At 46.2% G+C, this 16,880-nt stretch overlaps 1 protein-coding gene and 1 long non-coding RNA gene across 6 annotated transcripts in view; one reads left to right on the top strand and one right to left on the bottom strand.

The window, feature by feature from the left end:
* LRRC43 (leucine rich repeat containing 43) overlaps window positions 1–16,880 on the bottom strand; it is a 107,834-nt gene that overhangs the window by 79,524 nt on the left and 11,430 nt on the right. For all 5 annotated transcript variants that reach the window (XM_077293134.1, XM_077293137.1, XM_077293136.1 and 2 more), the window contains one exon: window positions 1,399–1,571. In XM_077293134.1, coding sequence (XP_077149249.1) covers window positions 1,399–1,571 — 173 coding nt within the window. The remainder of the gene's footprint in view (window positions 1–1,398; window positions 1,572–16,880) is intronic.
* Window positions 10,275–15,303, top strand: LOC143810412 (uncharacterized). Its single transcript, XR_013222872.1, has 2 exons — window positions 10,275–10,596; window positions 14,398–15,303. It is a non-coding gene; the product is annotated as an uncharacterized LOC143810412 (long non-coding RNA).

Genomic DNA, 16,880 nt, shown 5'->3' with positions numbered 1-16,880 from the left:
TATACAGCACAGCCCACAGGAGTGTACAGCACAGCCCACAGGAGTGTACAGCACAGCCCACAGGAGTATACAGCACTGCCCACACAGTAGTACACAGCACAGCCCACAGGAGTATACAGCACTGCCCACAGGAGTATACAGCACTGCCCACAAGAGTATACAGCACTGCCCACAGTAGTATACAGCACAGCCCACAGCAGTATACAGCACTGCCCACAGGAGTATACAGCACAGCCCACAGGAGTATACAGCACTGCCCATACAGTAGTACACAGCACAGCCCACAGGAGTATACAGCACTGCCCACAGTAGTATACAGCACAGCCCACAGCAGTATACAGCACAGCCCACAGCAGTATACAGCACAGCCCACAGGAGTATACAGCACAGCCCACAGGAGTATACAGCACTGCCCTCAGTAGTATACAGCACAGCCCACAGGAGTATACAGCACAGCCCATACAGTAGCACAGCACAGCCCACATCCCCCCTCTCTCCTCCCGAGAATGGCTGCACAGTCCAGTAAAAAAAAAACAACAAAAATAAACACAAGCTCCTTACCTCTCCCCGAGCCCGCGCTGCTCCCTGCTCCTGTGTCGGCGGCTGCCGCCGCACTGCCTGACACACAGTGAGTGCATGATGACACGCACCCACTGTGTCAGAGGCAGAGCGGGGAATGATGGGAGAGGGAGCGTCAGGTGATGCTCTCTCCTCCATCATTGCTTTGAACTGTACCAGCAGACGCCGGTATAGTTCAATGCGGCGGGGGAGTCAGCGCTGGCAGCAGGCGGGCCCCCCTACCTCACAGGGGCCCCATAGCGGCTGCATGACTTGACGCTAGCTGGGGGCCCCTGGAGCGGCGGCCCCAGGCAGCTGCCTGGTCTGCCTGCCCCTAACGCCGGCCCTGCCTTTTTTATACCTTTTGTCAATCTGTTGCAATTTTCAGTGCATTTATTGACGTGCATGTAAAAGTGTCTAATCAGCTATTCTGTTTGCCTACAATCTGTGTGAAGAATTATGATACTTCTGTTAAATGTCAAGGCTTTTTCATATGTATGACATTAGCCAATCAGGTTTTAGTTAATTTTACAGTAAGCGCAATATCTAGTGAGATCCTTTGAGACATATTAAGGCCTCATTCACACGTCCATGTTGCATCAATTTTTTTCTTCACGGATACAACAAGTGTCCATCATAATCTATGTTGCTATTCACATGTCTTTTTTTCTGGCAGCACAGGCACTGGATGAGGATGGAGACCATCTCTCAGAGCTTAATATAGCCCTCAAGATAACAAAGGTTGGGGACCGCTGCTCTAGTGCATGAGGCAGTATGACCACCGTAAGTGCAAGCTGGGGTTTCGCATAGTAACTTCAATACTCCGATTTAGGAGCTTACCTGGTTCTGTGTCAGGTCACTGCTGGGCTGATCCTCAATGACTTCATAACATACAGAATACGTGACTGTAGTTATCGGATAGTCCCCAGAGAGCTGCTGCTCAGTATGTGGATTTGGAATTCCTTGTACTTTTCCTATACGCACATAAAACTTGGCTTTATTCTCTAGCACTTCTGCAAATAAAAAAACTTTTTTTTATTAAGATATCATTATATTGTTAGAACAGAATTTGAATACAATACTTATATTATGGAATACATTTAAATATATTTTCCATTAAGAGAAGCAATATATGTGCCTCGCTAATACAACTACACTGTGTGCACTATTATTTGGCAATTTGCATTTTTGATGATTCATTTTATTATTCATCAACTACAGAGCTGTCGGCCAATCCAAAAGGTTAATAAACCTGAATTTTTAATAAAGGAAAAGTGAGCTGTTGACTTTCTTAGAAGAATATCTGTGTGCAGACTTGTTGGCCAACTATTAGCGTGCAGAGTTATTGTGTAAGTAAATGAAAATGTTCCCATTTCAAATGTTTATTTTCATCTGTTAGGCTGCTTTCACACTAGCGTCGGTACGGGGCTGTCGCGCTGCGTCGGCCTGACGTACCAACGCATACTGTGAAGAAAATGCCCAACGTGGGCAGCGGATGCAGTCTTAAGACGCTTCCGCTGCCCCATTGCAAGGTCCGGGGAGGAGGGGGCGGAGTTTCGGCCACGCATGCGCGGTCGAAAATGGCGGTCCCGACGCACAAAAAAAGTTACATGTAACTTTTTTTTGTGTCGGCGGTGCGCCAAAACATGACGCAACCGTCGCACGACGGTTGCGACGTGTGGCACTGCGTCGCAATGCGTCAGTAATGTAAGTCTCCTAAACGACGCATTGCGACGTGCTGCCAAAAACGCTAGTGTGAAAGTAGCCTTAGTCAGAATAACCACCAAACTCAAAATGTACAAAAATACATTTCTGACATAAACAATATATCAGTGATGTAACCAATATAGCCGCCCTTCTTTTCAATAACAGACATAAGCCTTCCATCCATAGAGTCTGTCAGTTTCTTAATCTGTTGTTGATCAACTTTATGTGAAGCATCAATGACAGCCTCCCAGTCACTGTTCAGAGAGGTGTGCCATCTTCTTTCACTGTAAATCTCCCATTTAAGAAGGGCCCACCGGTTCTCCTCAGGGTTTATGTCAGGGGAGGAAGGGAACCATATAATTATTCTTTAATCTTTAAAGCCTTTACTGGCAGCCAAGCGGTGGAGTGCTTCGATGCATGCCATGGAGCATTGCCCTGCATAAAAAGCTTTTTATTTTATTTTTTTTCTAAATGCAGACTTTCCCTGTACCACTGCTTGTAGAAAGTATCTTCTAAAACTGGGGTAGGTTTGGGAATTGATTTTGAATCCATCGTCAACCTGAAAATGTTCAGCTCATCCAGCATATAACAGTATCCCACCTCCACCTTGCTGGCGTCTGAGTCCAAGTGGAGGTCTGTGCCCATTACTTGTTCAGCCACTGGCCCATCCATCTGTAGCATCAAGAATCACTCATCTTATCAGTCCATAAAACACTTGAAAAATCTGTCTTCAGATATTTCTTGGCCCAGTCAACTTCTGTGTCTTGTTCAGTGGGGTCGGTTTCAGCCTTCCTTACCTTGGCCATGTATCTGAACACCTTGTATTTCTGTGCACTCCAGGGAGGCTGCAGATCTGGAATAAGATGGCACAGGAGGATGATGGGTTCCTGGTTGCTTCATTTTTTATTCTTCTCAAATCTTTGGCAGTTAATGTCCATTTTTTCTCAAAACTTTTTTTTTTTATGATCCTGCTAACCATTCACAACAAACCTTTTGACTATTCTGTTATCGCATCTTAGCTATTTCAAGAGTGCTGCATCCCTCTGTAAGACTTGTAACAATTAGAGTCAGTGAAATCTCTTTTTTTTACCAATTTTTTGAGGAAAACAAGCTGCCTAATAATTCTGCACACCTTGATAAATGGTGTAATCTCCTCAGGCCTCATCCTTTCTCATTACACAAATACACATCACCTGATCTGCTTCATCCAATAAGCATTCAAGTTTATACAGCTTGGAGGTGAAAAATCTGCATAAAAACGGTAATTAGTCTTACCGATAATTGTATTTCCAGGAATCCATCCTGACAGCACCATGGAGGACGTCCTTCTTATCCATAGTGGGAGAGGAAACCACAAGAGTTTAAAAGGACCCTCCCCACTCCACCCTTCAGTGATCTTCCAAAGTAACACATCTACATGGATGCAAACAAAAAATTTATTTTGAACATAACAAGTTTTATACAAATGTTACTTCACATAAGTATATCACATAATTATATCAGGGAGGGAACTATCCGTGCTGTCAGGATGGATTCCTGGAAATACAATTATCGGTAAGACTAATTACCGTTTTCCAGGTCACCACCTGACAGCACCATGGAGAAGTACCAAAGGAAACTTCCTGTTTTTAGGGTGGGACTACCGCTTGAAGCACCTTCCTGCCAAAAGCTAATTGAGAAGAGACTACATCTAATTTGTAGTGTTTTGAAAAGGTGCTAATATTAGACCAAGATGCTGCTCTGCAGATTTGATCTACTGAGGCCCCCCCTTTCTCTGCCCAAGATGCGGACATAGCCCTAGACGAGTGAGCTTTAAGGCCCTCTGGGGGATTCTTTCCCTGCGCCTGATAGGCTACGCTAATAGCGGATCGAATCCATCTGGCTATGGTGGACTTTGACGCTTTCTTCCCTTTATTAGGACCCCCGTAAAGGATGAAGAGATTACTATCTTGCCTCCAGGCCCTAGTCATATCCAAGTATTTAAGTACCGTTTCCCTGACGTCTAGGTTATGGAAGAAAGACTCTTTCTGGTTCCTAGGAAACTGGCAAAAAGATGGAAGTACAACTTCTTGGTTTATATTTGCAACTGAAGCAACTTTGGGAAGGAAACCTGGGTCAAGCTTTAAAAGCAGCCTATCATCAAATACTTGTAGATAAGGGTTCTGAATGGACAGGGCCTGAAGTTCCCCCAACCTTTTGGCTGATGTGATGGCTACCAAGAAAACTGTTTTAAGGGAAAGATTGGTAATGCTTATATCTTTCTTTATCTTTTCTTTATCTTATCAAAGGGCTCCTTACATAATTCATTAAGGACTAAGTTAAGGTCCCAAGGAGGGACAATTTTCCTGATTAGGGGTCTTAATCTCATAACTGCCTTAGAAAACCGAGCGATCCAAGGATGGGCAGCAAGGGAAGCATCATAAAACACGCTGAGGGATGATATCTGGACCCTTAAGGTACTTGGTTTAAGCCCTTTTTTGAATCCCTGCTGTAAGAAATCAAGAATTTTAGGTATGTTAGGGCAATCAACATCGATTGTTGTATCTCCACAAAAGCTGCAGAATTTTTTCCAGATCTTAAGATATATCGTTGAAGTCACTGGTTTTCTACTTGCTAGTAGGATAGAAATTACTCCCTCTGATAAGCCTCTAGCTCTTAGGATCTGCCGCTCAAGATCCACGCGGTTAACTGCAGATTCTCTGGGTTCTGATGAAGGACCGGACCCTGAGAAAGTAAGTCCCTCAATTCTGGAAGATGGTAAGGACTGTCTACTGCCAGCTTCCTTAGGAGAGGGAACCAGCTTCTTCCGGGCCAGAAGGGAACCACTAAGATCACTCGAGCTCTGTCCTCGCATATCTTCCTGAGGACCCTCGGCACCAAAGCCAGAGGGGGAAAGGCATATAGCAGACCCTTGCTCCATGACAGAGAGGGCATCTACCCCTGCCGGGTTCTCCTGAGGGTTCAGGGAGTAAAATGCTGTTACTTTTGCATTCCTTCTGGTTGCAAATAGGTCCACCATCGGAGTTCCCCAGCGTCAACACAGGGTATCGAAAATCTTGCTGTTCAGTTCCCATTCTGTGGGTGATAATTTTTCTCTGCTCAGGAAGTCCGCAATCTGGTTTCTTGAGCCTTCAAAGTGAACCGCCGAAATCGAAAGCACCGATCTCTCTGCCCAGGCGAAAATCTGATCTGCCAGATGTTGTAGCTTCGGATGCCTTGGACCTCCCTGATGACGAAGAAAAGCCACCGTCGTCATGTTGTCCGATAGGATCTTTAGGTGTTTGTTTTTTAACAGGATCCGGGCTGAACACAAAACCTTCCAAACCGCATGCAGCTCTGTGGTTTGAGGAATTGCTGCTGTCTTCCAAATTCCATTGTCCCTGGTAGTATCTTCCGAGTACCTGGCCACCCCAACCTTGCTGACTTGCGTCCGTTGTTACCGTGACTGCTGGAGTCTGGACCCAAGGGACACCCACCTGGAGGTTTTCTGACACCGTCCACCATCGTAGGGATTGTCTGACCCGATGAGATAGGAAAAGGTCCTTGTCTAACGAAGACTGTCTTCTGTCCCATGATGTTAGAACCGCTCTTTGTAACTGACGGGAATGGAATTGACTCCAGCTGACACATGGGATACAGGCCGTCATGATGCCCAGGATCTTCATTGCATCTCTTATTGTCACTCGATTTCCTGCGAACCGTCGAACCTTCTTTATCAGGTCGGACCGTCTTCCGTCCGGCAGAAACGATTTCCTGATCTTCGAATCCAGTACTACACCTAAGAACTGTCTTCTTGATCTTGGAGTTAGGTGTGATTTTTTCCAGTTCAACACCCATCCTAACTTCTGCAGTGTGGAGATCACTAACTGAGAATCGACCTTGAGTTGCCCCACAGAATCTGCCACCAACAGGAAATCGTCCAGATAGGGTACTATCGTGATATCTCGTTTCCTGAGATAAGACACGATCTCTATGATGAGTTTTGTGAAAACTCTTGGAGCCGACGCCAATCCAAATGGAAGGCAACGAAACTGATAATGGAAGATTGATCCTTCCTTTTCTATTGCAAATCTCAGGTATCTCTGATGATGTGGAAATATTGGCACGTGGTAATATGCACTTTAAGTCTAAAGTGCACATTACCACGTCTTTTCCTAATAGGGGAATCGTGGAACGGATGGACTCCATCTTGAACCTTTTGTACTGTAGCCATCTGTTTGAGGCTTGAGATTTATAATGGTTCGGGATTCTCCTGAAGGTTTCTTTATAGAAAAGAGACCCGAGTAGTGACCTGTTCCTATCTGGTGAGGAGGAACAGGAGATATCGCCTCCGTCCGGAGGAGATCCTGTACGTCCGACCACATTGGAGAGGCTGAAGAGAGACGGACGTTGGACACAAAATATCTTTCTGGGGGAAGGGAGTCGAATTCTATCCTGTACCCCTGAGATATAACCTGCAGGTGTGATAGAAATATATATATCATGTAGATCTCACTTGCATGTATACTCCTCTATAATCTAATATATACATTATAATCAATGGTTTAAAATGGCTGACACAAACTAATATAACCTAGACAGATCATAAAATGGCTGACATGAACTAATATAAACCAGACAGATCATATGGGGTTTTCCATCCCTAAAAGCGGAATAATGTCAGATGTCTGATGACTGCTGATCAGATGTCTCAGCTTAATCAGCAGTCATATGAGCATTAATCACAATATTCCATATATGTTTAGATAACCAATGACAGAGGAGCTAGACAATATGGTAATTAACTAACCACCCCTGACAACCCCTAACCACTCCTTTCTATGTGAAAATATAAAACTATGTATGTACAATAAAGATTCAGTATTGATGGAATGTTGTTCTGTCACAGTTGTGTACAGTCCATTCTTGATGAGCGCTCAAAATACTCAGTCTAATTGGGAGCGGCCACAGCACACACAGGGATATATTTATCCAACCCTAATATTTCCATAACAAATGGCGCCCAACGGCTCGGATGAAACGCACGGGATCCTTCTAACCGGAGATACGGAAGCTGTAGCGTGGCCTGGCACAGGGGCAGGAGACTGCGCAGCTCCATAAGTAAGGTAAGAAAATGTTATCATCTTACCTGAAAGTCCCCTGTGCCCAGTCCTTGTCTATGCCTCTTGCCGGTAAGATGTGGTCACAAATTCCCAGGTAGTGTAAAAAATCCGTAGCCACGAATCCACCCTGGGAGGTGTCTGCTGTGGACCGTGTATATGTTTTGTGTAAAATCCGAGAGAGGAAGGAAAAGTGACTTTTGTTTATGGTGGCTGGGTAACAGACAGCAGGAGTTCAAATCGCTGAGTAAGCTATCACAGATTCCCGTGCAAGAGGAAAGGAACAGGTAGTTCCGGAGCAGGTGGCTCCAGAATCCAGGCTCGGATGGTGATAGATTACAGGGGCTGCCACAGATTCCCGTAGTACCGGCGATCCAGTCAGGACGTCCGGACCGGGGTGGTAGATTTCCCGCTTGTTGTGCTTCTCAAGCACTCAGGTGGCCCGGGCGCAGGTGCGTCCAGTGCGATTGGCAGTAGTCTGTTCCCAGCGCAGCCTGCATGTGTCACAGAATTTAAAAGGGCATCTCTCGGATTGTCTGTCTGTTTGTGTCATGTACTATTGCCGCTTTAAGAAGCAGAAATAGTTCTCTTGTCCGAACTTCCTCTTTCTCCGTGCTGTTTAGCAGAGAGATATGCATTGTAAATCAAACTGTCACAGTTTTTTTTTTTTTTTCTGACTGTTTTCAGCTGCAATGCTGGGTATGTGTAGTTTTTTTTGTGAAGAAGTGAAATTTAAATTGTATCTATCATTTTTTGATGTGACCTACGTGTTTTCAGAAACGTGATTTTAGTGACATTTGATATTATTGCAATGGCATACGTGATATCTAAGAGGAAGTGTGTCTCTGACTGCATTTGAGCGCAGAGATTCTAAAGGAAAAAAAAAAAGAGAAAAGCTGTTTTAATTTTTAATTTTTTTTTTTTTTTTTTTTTACTCTCTTAAAGGGTCTTTTTTTTTCTTTTTGCGGCATTTTTAAAGTTTTTATTTAAGTTTTCCTCAATCTTCAACCTCTTTACCTTTTTATTTTTTTATTTATTTTATTTTTGAAAAAAAAAAAAAAAAAATGTTTCTCTTGTATCAAAGTTTTTGACGGTTTTTCTTATCGTTTTGAGTTTTTCTTAGTGTTTTATATACTCATTTTTAGAAGTTTTTTTTAGTACTGTTTTCTTTTTTTCATTTTTATGTGTTTTTCATTTTCATTTTTTGCTTTTGCCATGGGGAACAAAGTGGCCGAGCAACAGGAAAGTCTTTTTACTTCCTGATGAGAAAACAGCCCCTAGATAGTGACAGAATACGAAGGTGTTAAGTATGTGAAGATTTTTGGAAGGTATAAAGTACGTGAAATTCATTAGAATGGCAGACTTCAAGCTGCAGAGTGGCATGACGTAGAAAGGAAAATAAGGGAAGTTACAGTAGCTGATGTTAGATTGCTGAATACTAATACATGGTATGAAGTGGCAGCAGAGCTTACATCGTTTAGGTGGAACAGAAAGTTATGTGAGCAAATCAGGAAGTGATTTTTGTGGGTATGAGACGGGAGAATCTGCGCAGTCTGCTTTTAGCAGAATCCATGGTATAGGTAGTTATTTTTGCACAGTATGTGGTGCGCCCCGTCTCTCCCTACAGGGAGAAGGCATAATTGCTCCTCTCTATTATTCTTGTTGTTCTAATCTATCCTCTTTTTCCTGTGTCAGTCTTTTCTCTCCGCACTCTCTCTCTCTCTCTCCTTTCCTCTTCCTCCACATTTTTTCTCTTCTCTCTCTTCCCCTCTTTCTCCACTCCTCTCTTCTCCTCCCTCTCTCCTCCCTCCACCCTCCATCTTCTCCTCCCTCCTTATCCACTCCCCCACCACACCTTTCTTCTCTCTCTCTCCACATTCTCTCTCCCCTCCTACTATTCCTTTGTCTCACTCCTCAACCCCTCCTCCTTCTTCTTCCTCTTTTTTTTCCTCCGTGTTGCCGGCTGGGCCAACGCCCAATTCAAACAATATGGTGCTTACAGCACAAGGTGTCCCTGGCACAGTCCAGCCATTGCCAGTTGTGATATCGGGGAAAGAAGGTGAAAGCCCCCCCTACAGTGGGCAGCCCCAGACATATCAGGCAGCAGTCAGCTCAGCCCTGGGTGCAGAGGGGGGAGGAGTGATATCAGAATGAGCTCACTGACAGATCCTCCGTTACCTCATTTCACAGTCAACAATATTGTAACCCTTAAGGTTTTACATGAACTTTGATATCACTATGTATTGATAATGTACAGCTTCAGCACCGGTCAGAGCTGCCTACATCCACATTCACACCAACATGAAACTATAATCCTAATCCATCATAGCTTCAGCAAGGGGGGAGACATCCTCACATAAAAAAAAAAAAAAAAAAGCAACTTCTAAGTCCAAAATCAGTCAGTGTATGACCCCGGTACAAGCCATCACAACTATTCCTCTGATGAAGATGAAGAGGGAACATCATACATGCTGTCTAGTACTAGAAAAGAAACCCACAGGCACCAAGAATGCAAGGGCAGATAGAGGCACCACCATTACACTATGTGCACTGCACTTCAAGTCAGGTGACAATAGTCCAGACCCAGGGATGCATCCCATGCCATTTTACCGAAGAATGTAGCAGAAGCAGCAAACATATGCAGCCAGCTGGAATGATCTCTGGGCCATGAATGAAAATAGAAGCAGGTGATGCACTCTGGCCAATCATGAAGGAACAATTCAAACTTCCAGCAGAATCAGATGTACACGCTTGGGAGTCAGGGCCACAGCTAATTGAACAGCTCAGAGAGTGGGCCAAAGGCAGATTGGCAGGACAAGCCATGACATGAGCCAAGATAAGACAGAGTCTGTAAAGAAGTTTCATTGCAGAGTAATGCAAGTATTCCAAGACTTGGGCTTCACCATTCATGACCAGATACACAGGCCTTTGGGCATGGACTGAGACAGCCAATCAGGAAACCACTGATAGTGGCTAGGCCTAGGAACAGGTCAATAGCAGTGGACTGACCCAGAAAAAATGTTTTATGTGCGCCTAGGAGACTGTCTATTGCCGATTGTCACCAAAACTGCCACCATTATAGCACCACAAAGAGCGCGAAGAAGGAAACGGGTGCCGTGCTGCTGAGAACGCTGGAAGGGGAGCCAGAGGTGAAGACGCTGCAAAGTGCCGACCAACACACCACCAGAAGAACCGCTGCAGACTCCAGAGAGGAGACACCGACCTCAATAAGGTTAGCAAAGGGGAGAAGCTATGTCGGAGCAGGGGTAAGAAGTGACGGCAGATGCAGCCGCAGCCCCTGTAACGCCCCAAGACCTTGGGTTGGATGCAGCCGCCGGTCTCATGGCACCCCGGGCCTCGTCACGAATGCACCTGCAGGCCCCGTCTTACCACCGCAGCTTCAATCAGCAGGCCGGACCCCGCTGCCGCTGCAGTACCCATCAAGGGATTGAGTCACAACCAGGGGTGCAGAAGACAGCCCCTCTCATGGTGACCACTGACCTGGAAGCCCAACCACCCTACAAAGACAGAAGAAGTGTCAAGGGTTACATCTGTGGCAAGTTTGGCCATTTCCAGAACCAGTGCAAAGCACTCACGCCCCCGAAGAGACTGGACCCATGCAACCCAAGAGTTGGTCCAGAGAAACAGGTCAAGGAGGAAGTGCAGAAAGCAGTGAAGTACCCCATTCATAGGACAGAGGCAAGCAAGCCAGGTCCGCAAGACACTACGCTCCTGACATGTAAAACTTCATCTGCAGGACCAATACCTCAAATTACCTTTAAAAGTGGATGGCGTTGTCAGATCCAAAGTGGTGCAGCCAGAAGTGTGATGACACCTGTGGAACTCGCTGATCCCACCTGCCTATCAGAATCCTCTGTGTCTCGCATGGGCATTGATGGTCAAGTCAGACATTCTCAGCTTACAAAGCCACTGAGCGTGTGCACTCAGCCAGGACACTCTATCCTGTCCCAGTTTGTGGTGTAAAGGACCTGCCGCTCAACCTGCTGGGAGCGAACCTACTGCAGAAGCTGAAGGCAACCACAGTGTTCCACGAAGATGGGACAGTGACACTTTCTTCATCCCTGACCCGAGAAGAGTCATGCTGGCGGCCCTACAAGAACATTAAACAATCGAGGCCTACCCAAGGAGGTACTGGATGTAGTACCAGAAAGTCTATGGTCTAAGGGACCCCAGCACGTGAGAAAACCTCAAGTTGCCCCAGTACGGGTGTCACTCAAGCCATGTACCCCGTACCCTCGTAAGGCCCAGGCCAGGCCTAGAGTCAAGCTGCCTCTGACCAACTGAAGGTCTACCTGGAAATAGGAATCATTGTTCCTCGCACATCGCCTTGCAATACCCCGCTTTTCCCCGCCAAGAAAAAGACTGTAAAAGGAGAGCCAGCCAAGTTCAGAATGCTATATAACCTGAGAGCTGTGAATGACGCCAGTGTTTGAAACTGCAATTATGCCGAATCCGCACACTCTGCTCTCAAATGTGCCTGCCACAGCAAAAGTGTTCACAGTGAACAACCTGGCTAATGTTTTCTTCAGTGTTCCCCCTCATCCGGAAGACCAGTTCCTGTTTGCCTTAATGCACCAGGGGGGACACCACACATGGACAGTGATGCCACAGTGGGCCCAGAACAGCCCTTCACAGTTCACCAAAGCAATGTCCACAGTTCTCACCAACTGAGTCACAGAACAAGCAGAAGTAACCCTGCTACAATACATGGACAATCTACTCCTTTGTGCAGTTGACTTTGACACGTGTAAAGCCCATTCCTTGTATCTCCTACTCTACCTGGCGGAGCAGCACTGCAAGATCTCAAAGAACAAAGTCCAGTGGTGTCTGAAGCAAGTTACGTTCCAGAGACACTGTATTGCTCACCAGGTGAAACACCTGACAGATGACCGGAAGACCACAGTGGAGAAGATGGTCCCTCTGACAACTCCAAAGGTGCTACAGGCCTTCCTTGGTCTAGTTTCATATTGCAGAGCCTGGATCCCTGATGCTTCCGTCCTAATGCAGCCTCTGTGTGAATACGTCAGTGTGACCCCGTTCCTCCAGAGAGATGTGGCCTTCAGTTCATTCAAGAAGTTAAAAGGCTCTGTAGTCTCTGCCAGCACTAGGCCTATCTGACTACAAGAAGCCATTCCGTCTCTACTTGATGAGAAGAGAAGGCCTTGCTACTGGAGTCCTGACACAGCTTCAGGGGGGAAAGCAGAGACTTTCGGACTACTTTTCAGCTTGCCTGGATCCAGTTGCAAGGGGAGCCTCTTCCTCCCGCATGAGAGCAGCAGTTGCAGCACACGCCCTCCTGGACAGGACTACTGACATCAGTGGAAAAACCATTGGAAATCCTGGCTCTGCATGACATCTCAGCAATCCTCAACCAAACCCAGCTAAAACATCTCTCCACCGCCAGGCATCTTCGCCTCCAGTGCTCTCTACTCCTGCCCAACAATGTCACCATCTCCAGATGCACAGTCCTCAATCCGCCCACTCTACTCCCACTCCCAAGGGGGGATACAGATACGGATCCTCAGATAAAAAGTCTGATCAAAATCGGCATGATACCTTCTGCAGGGATCTGAATTTGCTCCGGACGGATGACCATGATTGCTTCAGCATCATGCAACAGGAAACAGCAGGACTACCCAAGGTGGCAGAAGAGCCACTGACCAACCCAGAGTTGATCCTCTATGTGGATGGCTCCAGATTTGCAGATGATGAAGGAAGATTCCACACGGGAGGTGCAGCGACCAGCAATCAAGAGATCCTGTGGTCCAGAAGTCTGCCGCCCAGTCTGTCAGCCCAGGAAGCAGAACTGATAGCGCTGATGAAGGCCTACCAGATGGCAGAAGACAAGACTGAGAAAATGTTTACCGATTCAAGGTACTTGCATGGCATAGCACATGACTTCGGACCCATCTGGGCTGCAAGGGACTTCCTCACAGCAAGCGGAACAACCGTGAAGCATCAATGGAGCCATTAAGGACCTGCTGAACACACTTCAACTTCCAAAAGTGGTGACAATGCTAAAAGTCAAAGCGCATGGAAAACTGAACACAGTAGGGGCACGAGGCAACAACATGGCGGATATGGCAGCCAAAGAAACAGTCAAGGGAAGACAATATGGACAAGTGGAAGAGGTCGTAGAGCCGGACGGCTACTACAGGACGGCTGAAGACAGGAAACCTGACAAGATGACATCCTGGGATCTGCTCAAAAAAGTTGCAAGAGCAAGCCCCAAAGGACAAGAAGGAATGCTGGGTGCAGAAGTGAGCAACACATGAAGAAGGAAGGGTATACTAAATGGACTACAAACCCTGTTTACCCCGAAGCATGTACCCTATGGTGGTCCAGTGGGCACATGGGCCCACACACAGATTAAAGACACAGATGAATGATCCGATTGGTGCTTACTGGTTCGCTCCAGAAATCTCCACCCTAACAGCCAAGTTCATAAACAGCTGTCTGACCTGTGGCAAATGCAACCCTGGAAGAATGAAGAAAGTTCCCACACATCAACTTGCCAGACCACTGTACCCCCTTCCAGAGGATCCAGATAGACCACATCCAGATGCCGCCAAGTGGAGGATTCGAATATGCCCTTGTGGTCGCGGACGTGTTCTCAGGATGGCCAGAAGCTTTCCCAGTGAGGAACCAGTCAGCAAAGACTACTGCAAAGAAGCTACTCTCAGAGACGAGATATGCAGCTATGGGGTCCCAGAAGTGATAGAGAGTGACCAGGGACCTGCATTCACAGCAAACCTCACATGAGAGATCTAGTCAGCAGTAGGGTCAGACTTAGGCCTACACACTCCCAATCACACTACTCAGTGTTAGGCACACTCCCAGAGGCCCAGAAAAGCTGTCACCATATGAAATTTTGTTTGTGTCTAGTCCCAGGTTAGGGGTATCCTTTCCCTTAGCAGCTGATTATGCAATATGATACTTTGTCTGCTTATGTAATTGAAATCACCAAGAAACTTGCTAACATCCATTCTCGAGTTTTTTTCTTCATTGCCAGATCCAGATTCAGTGTCCGGTATGCACTCCTAGAAGCCAGGAGACTGGGTGTTGGTGAAAAAGCTTGTAAGGAGAACACCACTCGATCCCAGATTTGATGGTCCTGCTCAAGTGCTGCTGATGACACCAAACTCTGTGAAACTGGAGGGAAGACTCGCTTGGATCCACTCATCGCATGGCAAGAAAGCTCCCCTACCAGAAGATGACACCCAAGCCAGAATGATGTCGTGGATGCCCTGCCTGACCGAACAGATGACCTACCTGATAAAGACTGCACATCGCTCACTACACCTGCTATTGACTAAGAGACTGATTGCAACGAACCCCCGTTAGGGACAGATCTCCTGACCGCCCATTTGCGAAAAGTCTGTATGGAGTGGGGCACAGGCGTTAGGCTTGTGTCAGTTCGCCAACAGCACAAAAGAGTTGCAGCGCTTTGGGACAGGAGGCTAGGATTAGGGCAAGTGATATCTAAGGGGGGCTTGTGATAGAAATATATATATCATGTAGATCTCACTTGCATGTATACTCCTCTATAATCTAATATATACATTATAATCAATGGTTTAAAATGGCTGACACAAACTAATATAACCTAGACAGATCATAAAATGGCTGACATGAACTAATATAAACCAGACAGATCATATGGGGTTTTCCATCCCTAAAAGCGGAATAATGTCAGATGTCTGATGACTGCTGATCAGATGTCTCAGCTTAATCAGCAGTCATATGAGCATTAATCACAATATTCCATATATGTTTAGATAACCAATGACAGAGGAGCTAGACAATATGGTAATTAACTAACCACCCCTGACAACCCCTAACCACTCCTTTCTATGTGAAAATATAAAACTATGTATGTACAATAAAGATTCAGTATTGATGGAATGTTGTTCTGTCACAGTTGTGTACAGTCCATTCTTGATGAGCGCTCAAAATACTCAGTCTAATTGGGAGCGGCCACAGCACACACAGGGATATATTTATCCAACCCTAATATTTCCATAACACAGGACCCACGGACTTGTGGTAATTTTCTCCCACTCCCCTAGGTAGTTTAGCAACCGTCCCCCTATCCTGGTGGCGTCATTTTCTCCGGAACTCTGACCTAGGGTTTGAGGGACCTGGATCTCTACTTCGGTTCCTATTTTCTCCCCCTTTCTGGTAGCTCCATCTTCCTTGTTTACCTTTACCCCTATAGTCTGATCTCTGACTGTAATAGGGCCTACGAAAGGGCTGGAATTTTTACTTTTTCTCTTCTGGAAACCCCTTCTTTTCATCAGAAGCCTTTTCCAGAATGTTGTCTAATATAGGCCCAAAGACTCTGCCTCCTGAAAAGGGAATGGAACATAATTTGTTTTTTGAATGGACATCCCCTGACCAGCTTTTTAACCATATAGCCCTTCGGGCTGCATTTGATAATGACTGGCCTCTAGCAGTGAACCTCACGGACTCTGCAGTAGCATCTGCAAGAAACCCCGTTGCTAATTTTAGTAAAGGGATAGCATTTACAATAGACTCCCTAGAGGTTTTGGCTGACAACTGTTCTTTTAAATCGTCGAGCCATAGATGCATTGCTCTCGCCACAGATGTTGCCGCTATATTTGTGCGGATCACTGCGGCCGAACTCTCCCAAGCTCTCTTTAGGAGACCATCTGCCTTCCTGTCCATAGGCTCCTTCAAGTTCAAGGAGTCTTCAAATGGTATGGCAGTTCTCTTAGACACCTTTGCTAGTGGGATGTCGATTTTCGGTATATCTTCCCAATCTTTGACCTCCTCATGGTCAAAAGGAAGACGTAGCCTAAAGTCTCTTGGAATGGATATCCTTTTCTCTGCCTCTTCCCACTCTTCTAAAATCATTGAGCTGCGGGAAGAGGTGATGAAGAGGTTAACAGCTGCTAACTGTGAGCAGAGTCAGAGACTAGCAGGTTCGGACTTACCGAATGTGGGCATTAACCGGGAAGACCTTTGACGTTTGTGAACGCAGGCCCCCGAACATCTCATCTTGGACAGACTGAGTGGTAGAAGGCTCTTCAACCTGCATAGTTTGTCTCACCGCCCCCAGAAGCTCATCGATATCATTAGAAGAAAATAAGTACTTTTTTCCCTTATGAGGAGGCTCTCTGCACACTTCCTCTTCCTCCATTTCGGATTCAAAGGAACTGTCTTCAGATGACAGATCCGACTCCCTCTGTCTTTTTCTGGACCTGGGAGCATCCTGGAAATCAGACTGGACCGACTGGGGAGCAGATAAGTTAGATATCGAAGCCTGTACTTCTTCTCTAACCATGGCCCTCATGCTTGTTATTAGGGAGGCCTGCTCCTCCCCCACAATACGAGCAGTGCAGGCCTCGCAGAGAGGTTTCTGCCAGGAGATGTTGAGTTTTGAGGCACATAAAGAGCATCTCTTATTCCTCTTCTTATCTCCAGATGAGGGACGCCCCTGAAGGAGAACGCACCACGAGGTGGGAACTCACA

The sequence above is a fragment of the Ranitomeya variabilis genome, chromosome 1 (assembly GCF_051348905.1).
Source record: "Ranitomeya variabilis isolate aRanVar5 chromosome 1, aRanVar5.hap1, whole genome shotgun sequence".
Taxonomy (NCBI): domain Eukaryota; kingdom Metazoa; phylum Chordata; class Amphibia; order Anura; family Dendrobatidae; genus Ranitomeya; species Ranitomeya variabilis.
This window is presented reverse-complemented; position numbering and strand designations above follow the sequence as displayed.